Source organism: Phlebotomus papatasi, chromosome 1, assembly GCF_024763615.1.
Source record: "Phlebotomus papatasi isolate M1 chromosome 1, Ppap_2.1, whole genome shotgun sequence".
Taxonomy (NCBI): domain Eukaryota; kingdom Metazoa; phylum Arthropoda; class Insecta; order Diptera; family Psychodidae; genus Phlebotomus; species Phlebotomus papatasi.
In genome coordinates this window covers 15008968-15024419 of record NC_077222.1, presented here as the reverse complement: position 1 = coordinate 15024419, position 15452 = coordinate 15008968, and the positions used below count along the sequence as shown (strand labels likewise).

The 15452-nt window shown below is 33.5% G+C and overlaps 1 protein-coding gene across 1 annotated transcript in view; it reads right to left on the bottom strand.

Annotated features, from left to right (window-relative positions):
• The window catches only part of LOC129799334 (coiled-coil domain-containing protein lobo), a 60993-nt gene extending 56787 nt beyond the window's left edge, over positions 1-4206 (bottom strand). Inside the window, exon 1 of the mRNA XM_055843142.1 lies at positions 4084-4206. Within this exon, the coding sequence (XP_055699117.1) occupies positions 4084-4206 (123 nt within the window). The remainder of the gene's footprint in view (positions 1-4083) is intronic.
• Between the last annotated feature and the right edge of the window lie 11246 nt (positions 4207-15452).

Below are 15452 nucleotides of genomic sequence, written 5' to 3'. Positions count from 1 at the left end.
CGGTCCGTGGATGGAAAGACGAAGGCGACTTGGAGGGTTCTGAACGCGGTGACCAGGAGGGGTTTTTGCCACTATACCCATGTACATACAACAAAGCCGAAATGGCAAAGAGGGTGAAACGAAGAGAAAACCGAGGAGGATTGAGCTGATGGATATTGAAACACAACGCGCACCCATATGACCCATCCTTTTTGGCGCGCGAAGTGGGTGGTTTGGGTGGGTTTGGTGAGGGTACAAAAGTGGAATGGTTGGGGTACGGATGTGTGTTGTCGAGATACGAAATGGCGATGGGTTTGATGACGGTGAGGGCTACAGAATGAGATTTTCGCGTCAGTCTTCCTTCTCCTCAAGATAATAATGGTGACTGAGGGTGATTCACATATCTTGGGCAAAAGGGGAGAAGTACCATCAGCAGGGGTTGTTCAACTATCATTCTCGGTGAACACAGCATGAGATGCCTCACAAATTCGATTGATCACCATTCGCAACGAAAATGTGTGAGCCCGAAATACACTGTAAGAAAATATCTTATCGGTACAAAAACCTTTCTTTTTTTGTTTTCTTAGGATAATAGTATATCTATACTTGGGGTATGGGAGCTTACAAATTAGTCCATTAGACTTTAAGAAGATTCTATCACAGAATAGTCTCAATGTGTAGTTATCACTATTTAGTCACATTTCGTGTTCAGTGATTTTTTGTGTCAACTCAATTTTAATTTAAATTTTAATTTTCCATGCATATGATCATAAAACCGATGGTCAACAAGTTGATAAGTTATGTACAGCTGTTAAACATACACGGGATTTGATAGGAAAGATGGGGGGTATTTTATTACAATATGACATCGTGAGTAAGAGAAATTACCTAAGAAGCATTTTTCTTGCAATATATAAAATTACCCGCTTGGGTCAGCAATTGTCGTAATTTCCTTTAACCTAAATCAACAGCTCGTTAAAGTTGTGTATCTTCGTGTTAAGTTGTGAGATTTACAGATTTACAAGACGATTACGCTCCGACAATTGTTGATTAAAGCGCCGAATTGTCTATCAGAAATCTCTAAAAATAGTAATATACATAGAATCATATCTTGTTCTTCAATACTTTTCGATTAAATAACTCAAGGTATGAATGAATGTAGGCATTTTGTTCAACCGAGAGGGCAAAATCGATAAATCCGCGTAAATATTTGAATAAAGATTGACAGCCTATTGCTTAAATACACCTCTGGAATTAATGAATGAATACGTTTCTTGAATACCACGGTTTTTTAAAGAATCCTTTGATGATTCTAAGCATTCTAAGGGCATAGGATAAAGGACGGAGAGGAATAATGGTCTTGTTCTAATTAAAATTGAAATATGTTCCTTTAGCACTTTACTGTTTTCAAGTGCTTCTGCATTATCGACTTTTATTGTGTTGATTACTTTCTCAACTGTTTTGTACAGTCCTCGCCGTGTTCTAAAACCTAGCCCCTGGCAAGTTGCCTGAAATTTGACGCCACTTTCTCATATTTCGATTTAAATTTATATGGGATTTTTTTGTACTCGTGACCATTACGCTAAATAACTAAAAATGGAGAAGTTTTTTCGTATTATAAGATATCTTACCGCGTCGAGGGATAAATATACTAAATTTTTGTTTAAATACATTTTTTCCTCGGCGCACTGTGAGATGAGTCCGAGATCAATTTAGGGAATTGGCTTCAAACTAGTACCCGGCGAGTGGCCTTCAAAGTTGAAGCCAATTTCTTACTTTCACATACAAATGCGTATGGGAATTTTTCTGCACTCGTGATCGTTATGTTAAATATTTAAAAAGTGAGAAGTTTTTCCGTATTATAAGATACCTTTCCGTATGCAGTGATAAATATACTAAATTTTTGTTTAAATAATTTTTTTCCTTGGAGCACTGTGAGCTGAGTCCGAGATCAATTTAGGGAATTGGCTTCAAAGAGCTCCATATAAAAAAGTAAACTTGCCACGTGCTTGTCTAAAATCATTCGTGTTCTGAAACCAGTCGTGACAAGAACAAGCGCAAAGATAAGTCGATAATGCAGAAGCACTTGAGAACAGTAATGTGCTAATAAAAACATGTTCATTTTTCATTAGAACAGCACCTTAATACACTAGTTATTACAGAAGTCATTTGGCACACAAAATGACTCTGAAATTCCCCCCGAATGACTGGATCATGACGTGTCAAATAAGAACTTTCAAGTGACTACTAGCGGTGCTTGGTTTCAAATGGCAGACAATTAACTCAGTTTTTCAATAATATTGTATCAGAAATTGCTATGACAACCCTTATCTACAGTGGTGGAAATAAGTATAATTCCACCGATTAATCCTTAAAGAAACTCAACAAAAAAAGAAATGTCGAAAAAAAATCATACATAGACCATAACATCCTTTCATGCCAACATAAAAAATTGACATTTTGATTTTTTATTCTAAGTATTTTTAGAAATATAATAGAATTTTGTTTTTTAGGGTGGAAATAAGTATAATTCCACTCAATAAATTGACCGCTAGGGTATTTATTTTTGACCAAATTTAGGTTAATATCTTTTATTAATTTCATTTTTAACTACAATTAGTGAATTAAGGTCAATTTACTAAAGTTTTGCATTAACTTTTAACCGAAATATCGTAGAAAAAATGTTTGGCGAACAAAAATAAGGGAAACTTAAAAGTCTTGGTGGGGATGGATCTTAAAACTAAGAAAAATGACTAGTGTTCTATCAGAAAATTGTCAAATTTATCAATATATCTGCCTTACATGCCTCTTAATGTACCTTAAGGGTCAAAAACCCTCAGTTGTTAGAGGCAAAAAGCTCTTTTAGCCTCTAACAACTGAGGGTTTTTGACCCTTAAGGTACATTAAGAGGCATGTAAGGCAGATATATTGATAAATTTGACAATTTTCTGATAGAAACTAGTCATTTTGCTTAGTTTCTAAGATCCATCCCCGCCAAGACTTTAATGATTCCCTTATTTTTGTTCGTCAAACATTTTTCCTACGATATTTCGGTAAAAATTAATGCAAAACTTAAGTAAATGGGCCTTAATTTACTAATTATAGTTAAAAATGCAATTATTAAAAGACATTAACCTAAATTTGGCCAAAAATAAATACCCTAGCGCTCAATGTATTGAGTGGAATTATACTTATTTCCACCACTGTAGCAGAGAAGTTCATTTTGATTTAAACGAGACCGTTCTCTAATCGAATCTAAATACTTTCCTGAAGTAGGTAAAGACCAATAGGCTTGGATTGTTAACCTGAATATTCTAAGCCTACGATTCTGATGGAAATGATCTGTAAACAATGACTAATTGAACGAAATAAGCAATAAACCATTTAAAATCTACTCAAAAAACTTCTAAGTTTTGATTTTGTTTTTTTTCAGTTTTGATAATTGGGTACAATAAGAGCTAAATGAGAGCCAGGGTGTTCGATACATTTTAAAATATTTTTGAAATTTTGGAATTTAATTTAACAACACGTAAAATAATATTTCAACTCTATGCGCGCTACTTATTCCTCGCCCTCTCCTATTATTGTTGCATTTTAAAGCTATAAGAATATTGCAACAAATAGTGCGCAATTAATTTAAGTAATCGTGTTAAATTAGCACAACAATATAATTCTAAACCTAGATAAGACTAATATGCAATTGTATGCCTGCATTTTCTCTATTATAAAGCGTCTATTTTAGGTGTTAGATGTTTCTCGCAACATTGAGTATTTCTCGCATTTCCCTACAAGAGGAACATACGAACAGACGGTTAGTTTGAGAAAATTTGTGCAAACTGACACAAATGCTGCGACGTAATAGTTCTGACATCCTTGGCGCATTCAGAGATGGGAAAGTCTTTCCCGGACAGAAGGGTGTAAATTTTAAATTCATTGGACTCGCGTACGTGAATCAATATCACTTCTCATACCCAAAGCCAAATGATCACCCCAATATGTCCCCATGCTCTTAGCAGTCATCCGGGGCCCAGGCTAAGCCCCATTGGAGCTTACTATGCGGTATTGCGCTCAGCACACCCCAAAAACTACTATAATAACACGTACCCGAGGTGAGTTATATGCAAGAACACCAGAGACGATGGGCGAGAAGTACACACCACCACATGAGGCATTTACCGCGTTTTCTATTCCGCCGGGACATCTCTCTGGTGGCGGAAGATTCCGCATCGTAACCATGAACACACCAGCAGAACCCAGAAAGGCCATCAAGAGGAATATGCGATGCCTAAAGCTGCTCCACTTTGCCATCCCCAAAAATATCTAAACCAGACCTACGTGGCGGATGGGAATGTTAGCTGTAAGTTATGGTACTTGATATGAGAGGCTCACCCAAAAAAAAAAATATGGAAAGGAACAATTTCTCCCTCGTCATCCGCACTTTCCGCCATTCTCTCGATGTTTCTGAATAAATTATGATATGATCGTCACACGTTCAATTTTTTTTTCTAGGCACTTTTAGCCCAAAAAGAAATGAAGAAGGGCAAGATGGATAAAAGGGATACACAAAATACCCACAAACTATATTCCATGATCCAATTTAATAAGATGGGAGAAAAAGGCGGAAAGTGACGAAAGATTGGGGATGGAAGCGGATAAAAAGTAAGTGATAAGGACATGATGAAGAGAGTCCCCAATGTCCATATTGGAACTAAATGGTATTCACCCCTCGTTCGATTGTGTCAATTAATTCCAATCAATCAGTTTCTTAAATCTCCACAAAATTGTCTAACCACCCCTTCATTACACCCCCATGCATTTTAGGATGATTCGAGAGACTATTCCAATCCTCACATATTCACCCCATATTCGCTACAGGTACGACATTTCAGGATGATAGTCAAATTCCAAAATAGACAGCTTATGTAATCGATTAACAACTAAATTAATACGACCTAGATCTTATACTTATTCTTGAAATGGTCGAATTCACATCGTAGATATATAGGGTAAGTGTGCCAAACTTCGGACAGCTTGCAATTCCGGCCACTTTTTTTGTTCCTCAAATTTCCATGAATTTTTAGTTTTACACATAGGGTAAGTGTGCCAAATTTCGGCATAGTTGCATGCAAGCGCCAAAGTCTCAAGTTTGAAATGTAATATCTTTAATAGAAATTGATTTTTTTCATTCCTTCTACTTTAGAAGTGTTGCTTAGAACCTTTTAGACAGTTTATCGACTTCATTTACTTTAAAATCGTTCTTAATACATTTTAAAGTGAATAAAAATGTAGACATAGCTTTGGTGCCCTATTTCGGCCACTTTCATTCTCATAGTTCCTTGCCCTTCCGGAATTCTTCCAATGCCTTTTTCACGTCATCTTGTTTGTCAAAGCTACATATTTTGTTATTCTTTTGCATTGTATAATCTCTAGAGTATGTAAAAACTAAAAAATCATGGAAATCCGAGGAACAAAAAAGGTGGCCGGAATTGCAAGCTGGCCGGAATTTGGCACACTTGCCCTACTCTAAAGATTATACAATGCAAATTAATAACAAAAAATGTGGCTTTGACAAACAAGATGACGTGAAAAAGACATTGGAAGAATTCCCGAAGGGCAAGGAACTATGAGAATGAAGGTGGCCGAAATAGGGCACCAAAGCTATATCTATATTTTTATTCATTTTAAAATGTATTACGAATGATTTTAGAGTAAATAAAGACAGTAAACTCTTTATAAGGTTCCAAGCAACACTCTTTCATGAGAAGGAATAAAAAAAATTAATTTGAATTTAAAATATTATATTTCAAACTTGAGACTTTGACGCTTGCATGCAACTATGCCGAAATTTGGCACACTTACCCTAGAGAACAAATTAGTCAAAAAGTGGATAAATTTCATGCATCTAGCCCTAGGGAAAAGCGCCATACCTTCGGACAACTCAAACTTTGGACAATTCAATTTTTTCCCTATATTCCTAATGGATTTCACCCACAGCACTTTTCTGGAAATTTGAGTCATTCAACTATCTATTAAAATATAATATTATAATGGGCCAAATTCATTAACCCTTTAACGACGAGACACTTTTTACGGACCGAAAATCAACAATAAAAATTAAACCGTTAAACAAAATTTGTGAAACGTTTTAAATCTAACTTAGGAAAGCTCAACGAGTCTAATTCGTTGCATTTTTTACCTCTACGTGCGATAGGGACAAAAATAGCCCGAAACTTTAAGTAATTTTTCTGACAATAACAATGGATAATAATTTTCAGTCTAATGAAAAATATTACGTTTGAGTAGTTTATGTTCCAAAAAGGTTTTGCTTAAAAAAAATTGGAAGTATAAAAAATAAATAAAATCAATTATGAATTTGAGAATTCAAAAATTCGCCTTTTTTCAGCTGAAATATTATATTTACTATATAGCAAATAGCTAGAGACTTGTAAAATATATTCTAGATTCCTTCGACCTTCTACTTTACAATTATGTACAAACATAAGAAAAAATAACTTTATGTAGTCAGGAAAAATTATTTTCTTTATGAGACACCGGTGTTCCAATCGTCCTTAAAGGGTCAATAACACCTTGAAAAAATTATTTGTGCGAAGCATAAACCGTCCGAAGGTAGCGTGCTTTCCACTATAAGGAAAATGCTTAGAACTATATTTTACTTGGCACTTTTTTCTTTTTCTTTTTAAATAATTAAACAGAAAATGTTATTATTCCGGTCTTCGATAACCCCCACTAGAAAAATAATAACTTCATACCTTTTTTCTTTCCCCCAACACCCACTCCCTCTCCTAAAACCTTGTTTTTCGGTTTTATGGGTATGTTTTAAGTGTAGTCCAGGAGAACATTTCGTTCCAACCACGCCCCTGGCAAGTTGTCTGAAATTTGAAGCCACTTTCTCATACTTCGATTTAAATTTATATGGGAACTTTTTTGTACTCGCGATCTACACTAAATAACAAAAAAGTGAGAAGTTTTTCCGTATTTAAGATACCTTTCCGTATGGAGGGATAAATATATTAATTTTTGTTTAAATAAATTGTCTGCTCGGAGCACTGTGAGCTGAGTCCGAGATCAATTTAGGAATTGGCTTCGAATAGCTCTATATAAAAAGACCAACTTGCCACATGCTTGGTCCAAACACACCTGTGACCGGAAAATTCGCCATTTTGTATTATTGAAGGTCAAAGGTCAATCACATTGGAGCGCCCATTTTTTTAACCGATTTGATTAAATTTGGATTTTTTGAACAGGTATTGAAATTTCGAACCCGACTGCATCGGTCTTCATCGGCAATGAATCGGTTATGTACTGATTGTTTTTTATTTTCAAATGCTTTTGTGATTTATAAATCAATTCGATCTCTAGTAGACCAGTAAGCACCACAAGATCATGCGAAAAACTAATTCACGAAGAATTCTATCTCAGTAGTTAGAGCATTCCGCAAAGTTGGAACGCTCTGCCATCTCTTTTTTTTTTCTTATTTTACTATCTAAAACAGTGAGGAAATTTCAAAATTTCGAATTAGACTATAATTCCGAATTACCCAATCATATTCTATGTACTATTCTTTTGAAAGATCCCGAATATTAAAATTTTCAATGTAGCCCTATATTCCCTTATGAATTAATTAGTTCAATTACTTTTTCCGCTTTTACCTAATAGCAATTAATTAAAATAATGTTCTTGTCAGTAAGATAAGATGAAAAGCTACCCTTACAAATGATCTCAATAAATGGTCATCTAAGTAATCCCATATTCTTTAAAGTTCTTGAACCTAACACCACAATATCACCCTCTATCACTTAAAGAGAAAGAAAAAGAAGTTTTGAGAATGAAATGAAAATTTTCGCCAATTTTGTGATGGCTTATATCCCAACAGGAGGGAGAATATAAGTTTCTAAATTTCCATTTGACGATGAGAAATAGCCTTTTGGAATTTCCCTCTTTCCCGCCCTTTCATCAGTGGTTGCTCCCAGGAGCGCGTCTTGTCCCTTTTCACCCACTTTTCTCGAAGGGTAACGGCAAAAGAGCACAAAATAAGCAATAGGATGGAGACAAGATCATGAAATCGAAAAGAATATATTCTGGGTAAAAGGCAAGGAAAAAAATCGAAATGTTTGTATAAAAATAAATTGAGGCAGCTTTGGAAATCGTGTCCATTTCGCAATCTTTCTTCCAGCGTCTTCATATCTTATTCCCTGGCTCTCAATGGTTGACGGAACACATTCACTTCACCAACAGTGGCTTCAAACCATATAAGTAAGAGAAATGAGATAGAGGAGGACCGAATGCCATTTTCCAATCTAAATTGGAATTTCGTTTGATGTACAGAGACCGACTCCTTCTCCAATTTCGATTTTGTGTATTTGTTCAGGTTTCGCGTTCATTTCCACAGGACTTGTGAAATATATATCCCTCCTTCAGACCAACCCCAGAACCACCCCTTCCATCAAAAACTCTCCTCATATATGAATTGTATTATATAAGATGAAGAACAAGAACAACATGAAAACGTATGCGACGTCATCATCTCCTTTTGGTCATATAACGAAAATTGAGTTTCCCCGTTTATAGTGTGTGGCTTTTTGGGGGGGGATGAAAAACAAAACGTGGTATGGACATTTTCACCATGAGGCGAAAATTTATATCGAGATATTTCTCAATTTATCCAATTTCCCTTTTTTAGAAAATTGAGAGACAAGCTTTCAACTATCACCATTTTCATTTATATGATATAACCCACAAATAATTTTGCATTTCATGTCATTTTCACAAAGATACTCGATTTTATACATTTTCATTCTGACTTTTTAGAATAAAAAGGTGAAGAATTTATTGAGAAAAGATAACCACAGGGTTTAACAATATGTCGAAGTGAAAGAAAATTTGAAGTATAATTATGTGGTCAGACCGATCAAACTATTTTAAAGAGTAATTTCTTAAAGAGGTAACTGTCATGCATTAGAAGTAACCTGTTATTTAATACAAATTCCTTTTAATGTGATGATTAGTGAGTGCAGATAAATTATGGAGTTATTACACAGAAGTACTGAGGAGACATAGAAGGCTCAAGATGAATATTAAAATAAGGGGCTAAACATTTAGTACACGACTGTACTAAAATCAAGAATGATCTTAAATTAAATGTATTAACATGTTCCCTATGAAAACCAAATATGCACTCTTTAAGGGCCTCGACAGACCTGAGGATCAGCCGAGAGACGGCTTAGCGTAATTATATTAGAAATAATGATTAAACTATATTTCCATAATTTTCCACTAAGTCGTCTCTCGGATTAAGTCGTAAGTGTGTCTAGGGCATAAGGCTCCGAACACGGAGCTTCATGCTCCCGTTATCTTGATCGAAACAAGGGTGACTCCTCTGACCACTAATATATCCTTTCATAGTCCTGTTCTCGCGAGAGGATAAGACAACTTTCAAATAATGACCGTTGTAATTTTTATAGCAAAACAAAATAATTGGTTTTGCCTTTAAATAAATACTGAAAAAAAAAGAATTTTTGGATTTTGAAAACTATTTTTTATATTTTAAAATTCTTTATTAATTATGTCTTTAATGACTATAGGGGAGACTGGGGCAAAACTTGTCAAAACGCATATTTAATTCTTTCGCGAGCTCTGAGAAAACTTAAACGATTTATAATGAGCATATTCTTATAGGAAATTTACTGCTCTACAATATTGCAGAATATTTTCTTCTATCTTGAAAGAAATGTGATTTTTGAATCATTTTATAAAAGTCAATTTTGTGGAGATTCTCAAAATTGCTGGGGCAAATTTTAACAGTCTTCGGAAAATTTGTGACGTTTCGCTCTCGCAAACGTTAAAAACATCAAATAGACATATTTTTATAGGAAATTTATTCCTCTACAACTTTGATAAAGATAATTTTTCTCTATCTTAACGAGAAATGTGCTTAAATTGACCTAATCATTATTGATATTTTCTGTAAGCCAAATATTCCAAAAATAGGGCTCAAAATTTAATTATTTTTTATTTTACATAATCTTTCCTCAAATCCCTTGAAACTTTGTAAGTTTAAGAAGGTTCATGAAGGCTATCTATAATGAAAATATTAAACCTCAGTCTCTTTTATTTTAGAAAATAGTGAATATTGAAATTTCCGCTATGACAAATTTTGCCCCAGTGTCCCCTACCAATAAATTCAGTATTTGCTTAGTACAACCATGTGCTAAATGTTTAGCATCTTATTTAAAATTTTTATTTTTTTTTTAATTTAAATTTAACGTTGCCCTGTAAGGGCAAGGCACGCGTGATTTTTTTTTTAAATTCCCTTGGCACGAATAATAATAAAATTTTAAGTTTTTAAGAGAAAGTATACGAAACTCTGTGATGACTTAATATTTTCAGTACAGCTGGATCACAATCGATTAAAATTCAGAAAAAAATGTTTTAGATTTACTTGTTGCTTTTTTGTATGATAAGAAACATGTATTACTGGGAAAAATATCTGGTTATTTTTTTCCGAATGAATGGTAGATTTACTATTTATCTACTCTAAATAATTTGACAAATACCGAAAAATAGTATTTAATTTTATCACATTTTACCCAGATTATTTAAATTTATTTCAAGTTACAATAATAAAAAATATAATTTAATTAGAATAGTTAGAAAAAATTTAGTACAAAAAAGCTAAGCAGTGCTGTTAATTTTATTTTATGTTTTTTCAACTCTGAAAAATGTAGGGTAAGTGTACCAAATTTCGGCATAGTTGCATGCAAGCGCCAAAGTCTTATGTTTGAAATGTAATATTTTTAATAAAAATTGAATTTATTTGCTACTTTTTCATAAGGAGTGTTCCTTGGAACCTTGTAGGCAGTCTATCGTCTTTATTTTCTCTAAATTCACTCTTAATACATTCTAAAATGCATAAAAATGTCGACATTACATTTGTGACCTTTTTCGGTCACCTTTATTTTCACAAGTTCCTTGCCCTTCTGGAATTCTTCTAATGTCTTTTTTAGATCATCTGGTTCGTCGAAGCGACATTTTTTGTTATTATTTTCATTGTATTTTTTTTAGAGTATGCAAGAACTAAAAATTCAATGAAATTCGAGGAACAAAAAATGTGGTCGAAATTACAAGCTAGCCGGAATTTGGCACATTAACCCTAAAGCAAAATATATTAAATAAATAATGATTCTGGATCAAATTTGTCATATTTTTGATCTTTTATTTTCAATCTTAAAAGTTAAGAATGTCCATTATAAATTTATTTAGTACATACATGTTCTAAAATATTCAAAACTTTATCAAATTTCAAATTCTTGAATATTTTCAATACTATTATGAGAATTAAAGAAAAAAAAGCTATTGGGAAAATCAAAAAATCGATCTTTCAGTTTTGTGAAATGTACAAATTTCGGAACACTGTACTATAATTGTATAGTTGTCAAACCTTAGAAATGACAATTTTACCACATTTTGACACTTGCTTGAACTTATCCGTTTCAGCCACTGATATAAGTTTGATCGACGCGATTCTTTGCCCCTAAAATTCAACTCATAATCGAATTTTCGAACCATAGGAAAGATCAAATGATATGAAATTTCCGTCATCCAAAACTTTAAATGGCTACCAAGGCTTTCAGCACTGACAAGGGAAGGTCTCGGACCTTCGGACGAATTTCTTTATGAAACTTTGCATATTACCTAATTTGGGCACGAGAAATACGATGGTGATAGTAAGAAACCTTGCAATTTGTTGTGTCACCCGTTACAGGGGGGGTGTTTGGGGGACAAAATTCACATTTTTGGCTGTAGGAGCCAGAGGGTTGGAGATAGCGACTTGGGGTCTTCGGGTGACCCCCCATAAGTTGACCTGGGGAATCTAAATATGACCTTCGTTTTTCCCCCACCCCTCCCCTTTCCCTAAAAACATGTTTTTTTGGGATGTCTCGAAAACTACTCATCAGATAATTTTCATTTTCAGATATGTTTTAGAAATTGCCTAGACGAACATTTCGCCCATACATCGCAATGACCTTGAAAAATTCCTTCATGGTGTTTTTCAGGGTCAAAGATATTGCTTTTCAAAAAATTCACTTTCTTAACCAAGTATATAAAAGTTTGAAATTTTTAGGAACAGTATTCGATTATGTGATAAATTCAAACCGATTTGAGCCGAATTTATACCAGTACCATCTTTTTCACGTTTATATCTATTTGAATTCTAACCATTTTTTATAAAATTGGTTTTCTTTTTATCATTTTATATTTGTTTAAAAAACTTTAAAATTGTCATATTAACTAATTTCAAGTACTAAATACATTATGCCTGTGAAATTTTGGAAATTTTCATGAAATTTATGAAATCTTACTATAAAATATGGATAACGGCTGATTATTATAATTTTAAATATTTATATATATTAACTATCATAATTTATAAATAAAGTATAATGTGTGACCTACATACGTTTGCTACACAATTTGTACAAATGCTACACTACTGCTTCGACTAATAACAAAATACCAAACTTTACTAAACATGCATAAAACTTTTCGAGAGTTTTCATTTTTATTTTAACATAATAGTGAAATCCATATATTTTTTAGCTTGTATGTTCTAATGGTGACATTAGAAAATAAATTGCAACTTCGAACACATTATTTTGATAACACAATTTATTCTTTATATTTTTATTTATATAATTACCAAAAATATTTTATAATATCAATTGTTATGAAATTTCACATAAAATATATTTAGAAATTTTTTTGAATTACATATTTACAATTAAAAAGATTAAATTAAACCCCGTTTGGAGGGGTGGGGAAAAACGTTTTTAGATAATGTTTTTTAGAGGCGGTCACTGATTACCAAAAATTGATATCTCTCAGGATTTGCCTTGTGGTCGGATAATAAGAAGTTGAAAAGAAAACGGATTATATATACTGATCTTTTCTCGAATTTGAGCAGTAAAATCATAGAAATGGTAATTTAAATCCTCCCGTTTTATACCACTCGTTAAATATAACTTAAGCTTAAAATCAACATAAAAAAATATACAACAAAACGTAATAAAGTGGTGGTAAAAAAAGGGGCTGACAGGAGAAAAGGTCATTAAAAGTAAGTTAGATCCCCTCACTAAATCCTACTTTAAATCTTGTTGGTAAATACACTTTAAATTTTGAGCTCAATAATATAAAATATACAAGAAATTACCAAACCCAACCACACAACAAATGGCTTTTTGTGTTATGTATCATAAACAAGTTAAACTTACTTATATTTATGCAGTGTACGTTTTATTCGCAATTTTAACAGTTTTATATGTAAGCAGTGCGGCAATTAAAACCATTTTATGCTGAAGTTGTATGAATTGTAAACACATTTTAGTACATTTTTAGTAGTTTTGGACTTATATTTAACACAACAATTTATCTCTCTGTATCTCTGAAAAATTTAATGACGTTCATTAAACATTTTTCTGCTAAAGATAAAGATTAGAAATTGACTTATATTTTATGTGCGTGAACAGAATGTTGTGGTCAAATTCATTATTATACCATAGTACTTGAAAATATAACTAAAAATTTTTTTCAATAAATAATTTTTTTATGCCCGATAACGACAGAACGGTTTATAAGGTCAAATAACCTTACATTATTTTCCGATACCTGATTTTTCTAAATCGAAAAATAAGTCAAGCACGTGCTTGTCACTACAGTAATAATTATTTTGTAGTATATTTATTAGGCACTCTTCTATAAACTACTCGCCTATTAGCCAATAAGATCAATTATCTCTAGGACGAGACAACCCACTATCGCACTACCTGACGACTTTTTACAAGTGCCAACCCCACCTAATATAAAAAGTACAAGATGTTTGTGTGTGTGTGTATGTCAATAAGCCAATGATGGCGAAGAACAACTGAAAATCATATCGTAGTGCCTAGGATAGTACAGGGATATAAAAGGGTCAATTTTCTGTATTTTTTCATTCTTTTGAATACCTCGCAAGTGCAACCACTAGTGTGCTCTGTGAATACTAAAAAGTGCTGTGCCAAAGTTAAGATGGAATTGATCAATCCGGTAGCAGTTGTTGAAATCTTGAGAACGAAAGTTCGGTCTCAATTTTCTGATGTTACGGATCCTGGGCTTGAAAACGAGAAGTTTGCTGAACTGCTGTTCAATCTTATAACCAGCAAGTTTTGGAATCGAGCAGATATTACTGAGGACACCACGCTTGATTTTGGTGACGTCAACGAAGCCGAAAATATAGAAGAAGAAGGCCTATCTCAACCTTCTTCTCAATCATCTTCTGAGGAACCAGGGCGATCATCAAGTACTGATCCAGGACAATCTTCTAGTGATTATGTCGAATCTTCTCCAGTAAAACGTCAAAAAAGAGGACCTTCTGTACAAGAGAGCACTCTGAAGAACATTGCCCAGTTCGTTCTTGTGGAAGGTAAAACTTATGCAGCTGCTGCAAGAAAGTTCTCCAAGTCTGAATATTTCGTGAGAACTATTTGTAAAGAAAGTCAGAGTATTAGTCAGGATGCAAGTCAGGGTACAAGTCAGGATACAAATCAGAGTTCAAGTCTTGAAACAAGCCAAGGTACAAGTCAGGGAACAAATATAGGTATAGTACGGACACCATCTTTTTCGGAAAAATTCAAAATAGTAAAAGACTTTATGAAATCTTCATTTGAAAATGCTAGGGAAAGAGGAGATGTTGTACACTACTGGAATTTGCAAAATTGGGCAAGTGAAGCAGCAAGAAAAATTGGTCTCGATTTGAAAATTTCTGATACGTTTTTAAAAAATTTCAAAAGAGAGAATAATATCGTTACTAGGAAAATCACTAAATACTTAACGGATAGAGAAGTTGTAAATGATGTAGGAATTAAACAAGCTGGTATTGAATTTGTAAACAAAGTAAATCTTATGATTCGTCGTGAGGGCTTAAATCATCATTATGTTTGGAATTCTGATCAGAGTGGTTTTGAATACGAAATGAAATCTGCACGAACTTTATCCCAGAAGGGAGAAAAGGATACATGGGCAAGGTGCCAATCCACTAATTCTCTTACTCATTCATACACTATTCAAATTCATACATCATTGGCTGGTAAACTTGGTAAAAAAATTTATATTTGTTTTCAAGAGAAATCTGGTAATTTTGGACCTCTGGTTAGAGCTTCACTCGAACGAAACACACCATCTAACGTTTCTCTCGATGCCAGCAGATCGGGAAAAATGACTAAAGATCATTTTAAAAGATGGTTCCAAAATGTATTTGCCCATGACGTTCCTGATACACCTAATAAATCTCTTTTGCTGCTCGATTCATGGTCAGGACAAACAGACAGTGCGGTAACCGAACTTCTTCCAAACAAAAATGTCTCAATCGAATACCTTCCTCCGAAAACAACTAAATACGTTCAACCTTTAGATGTGTACTT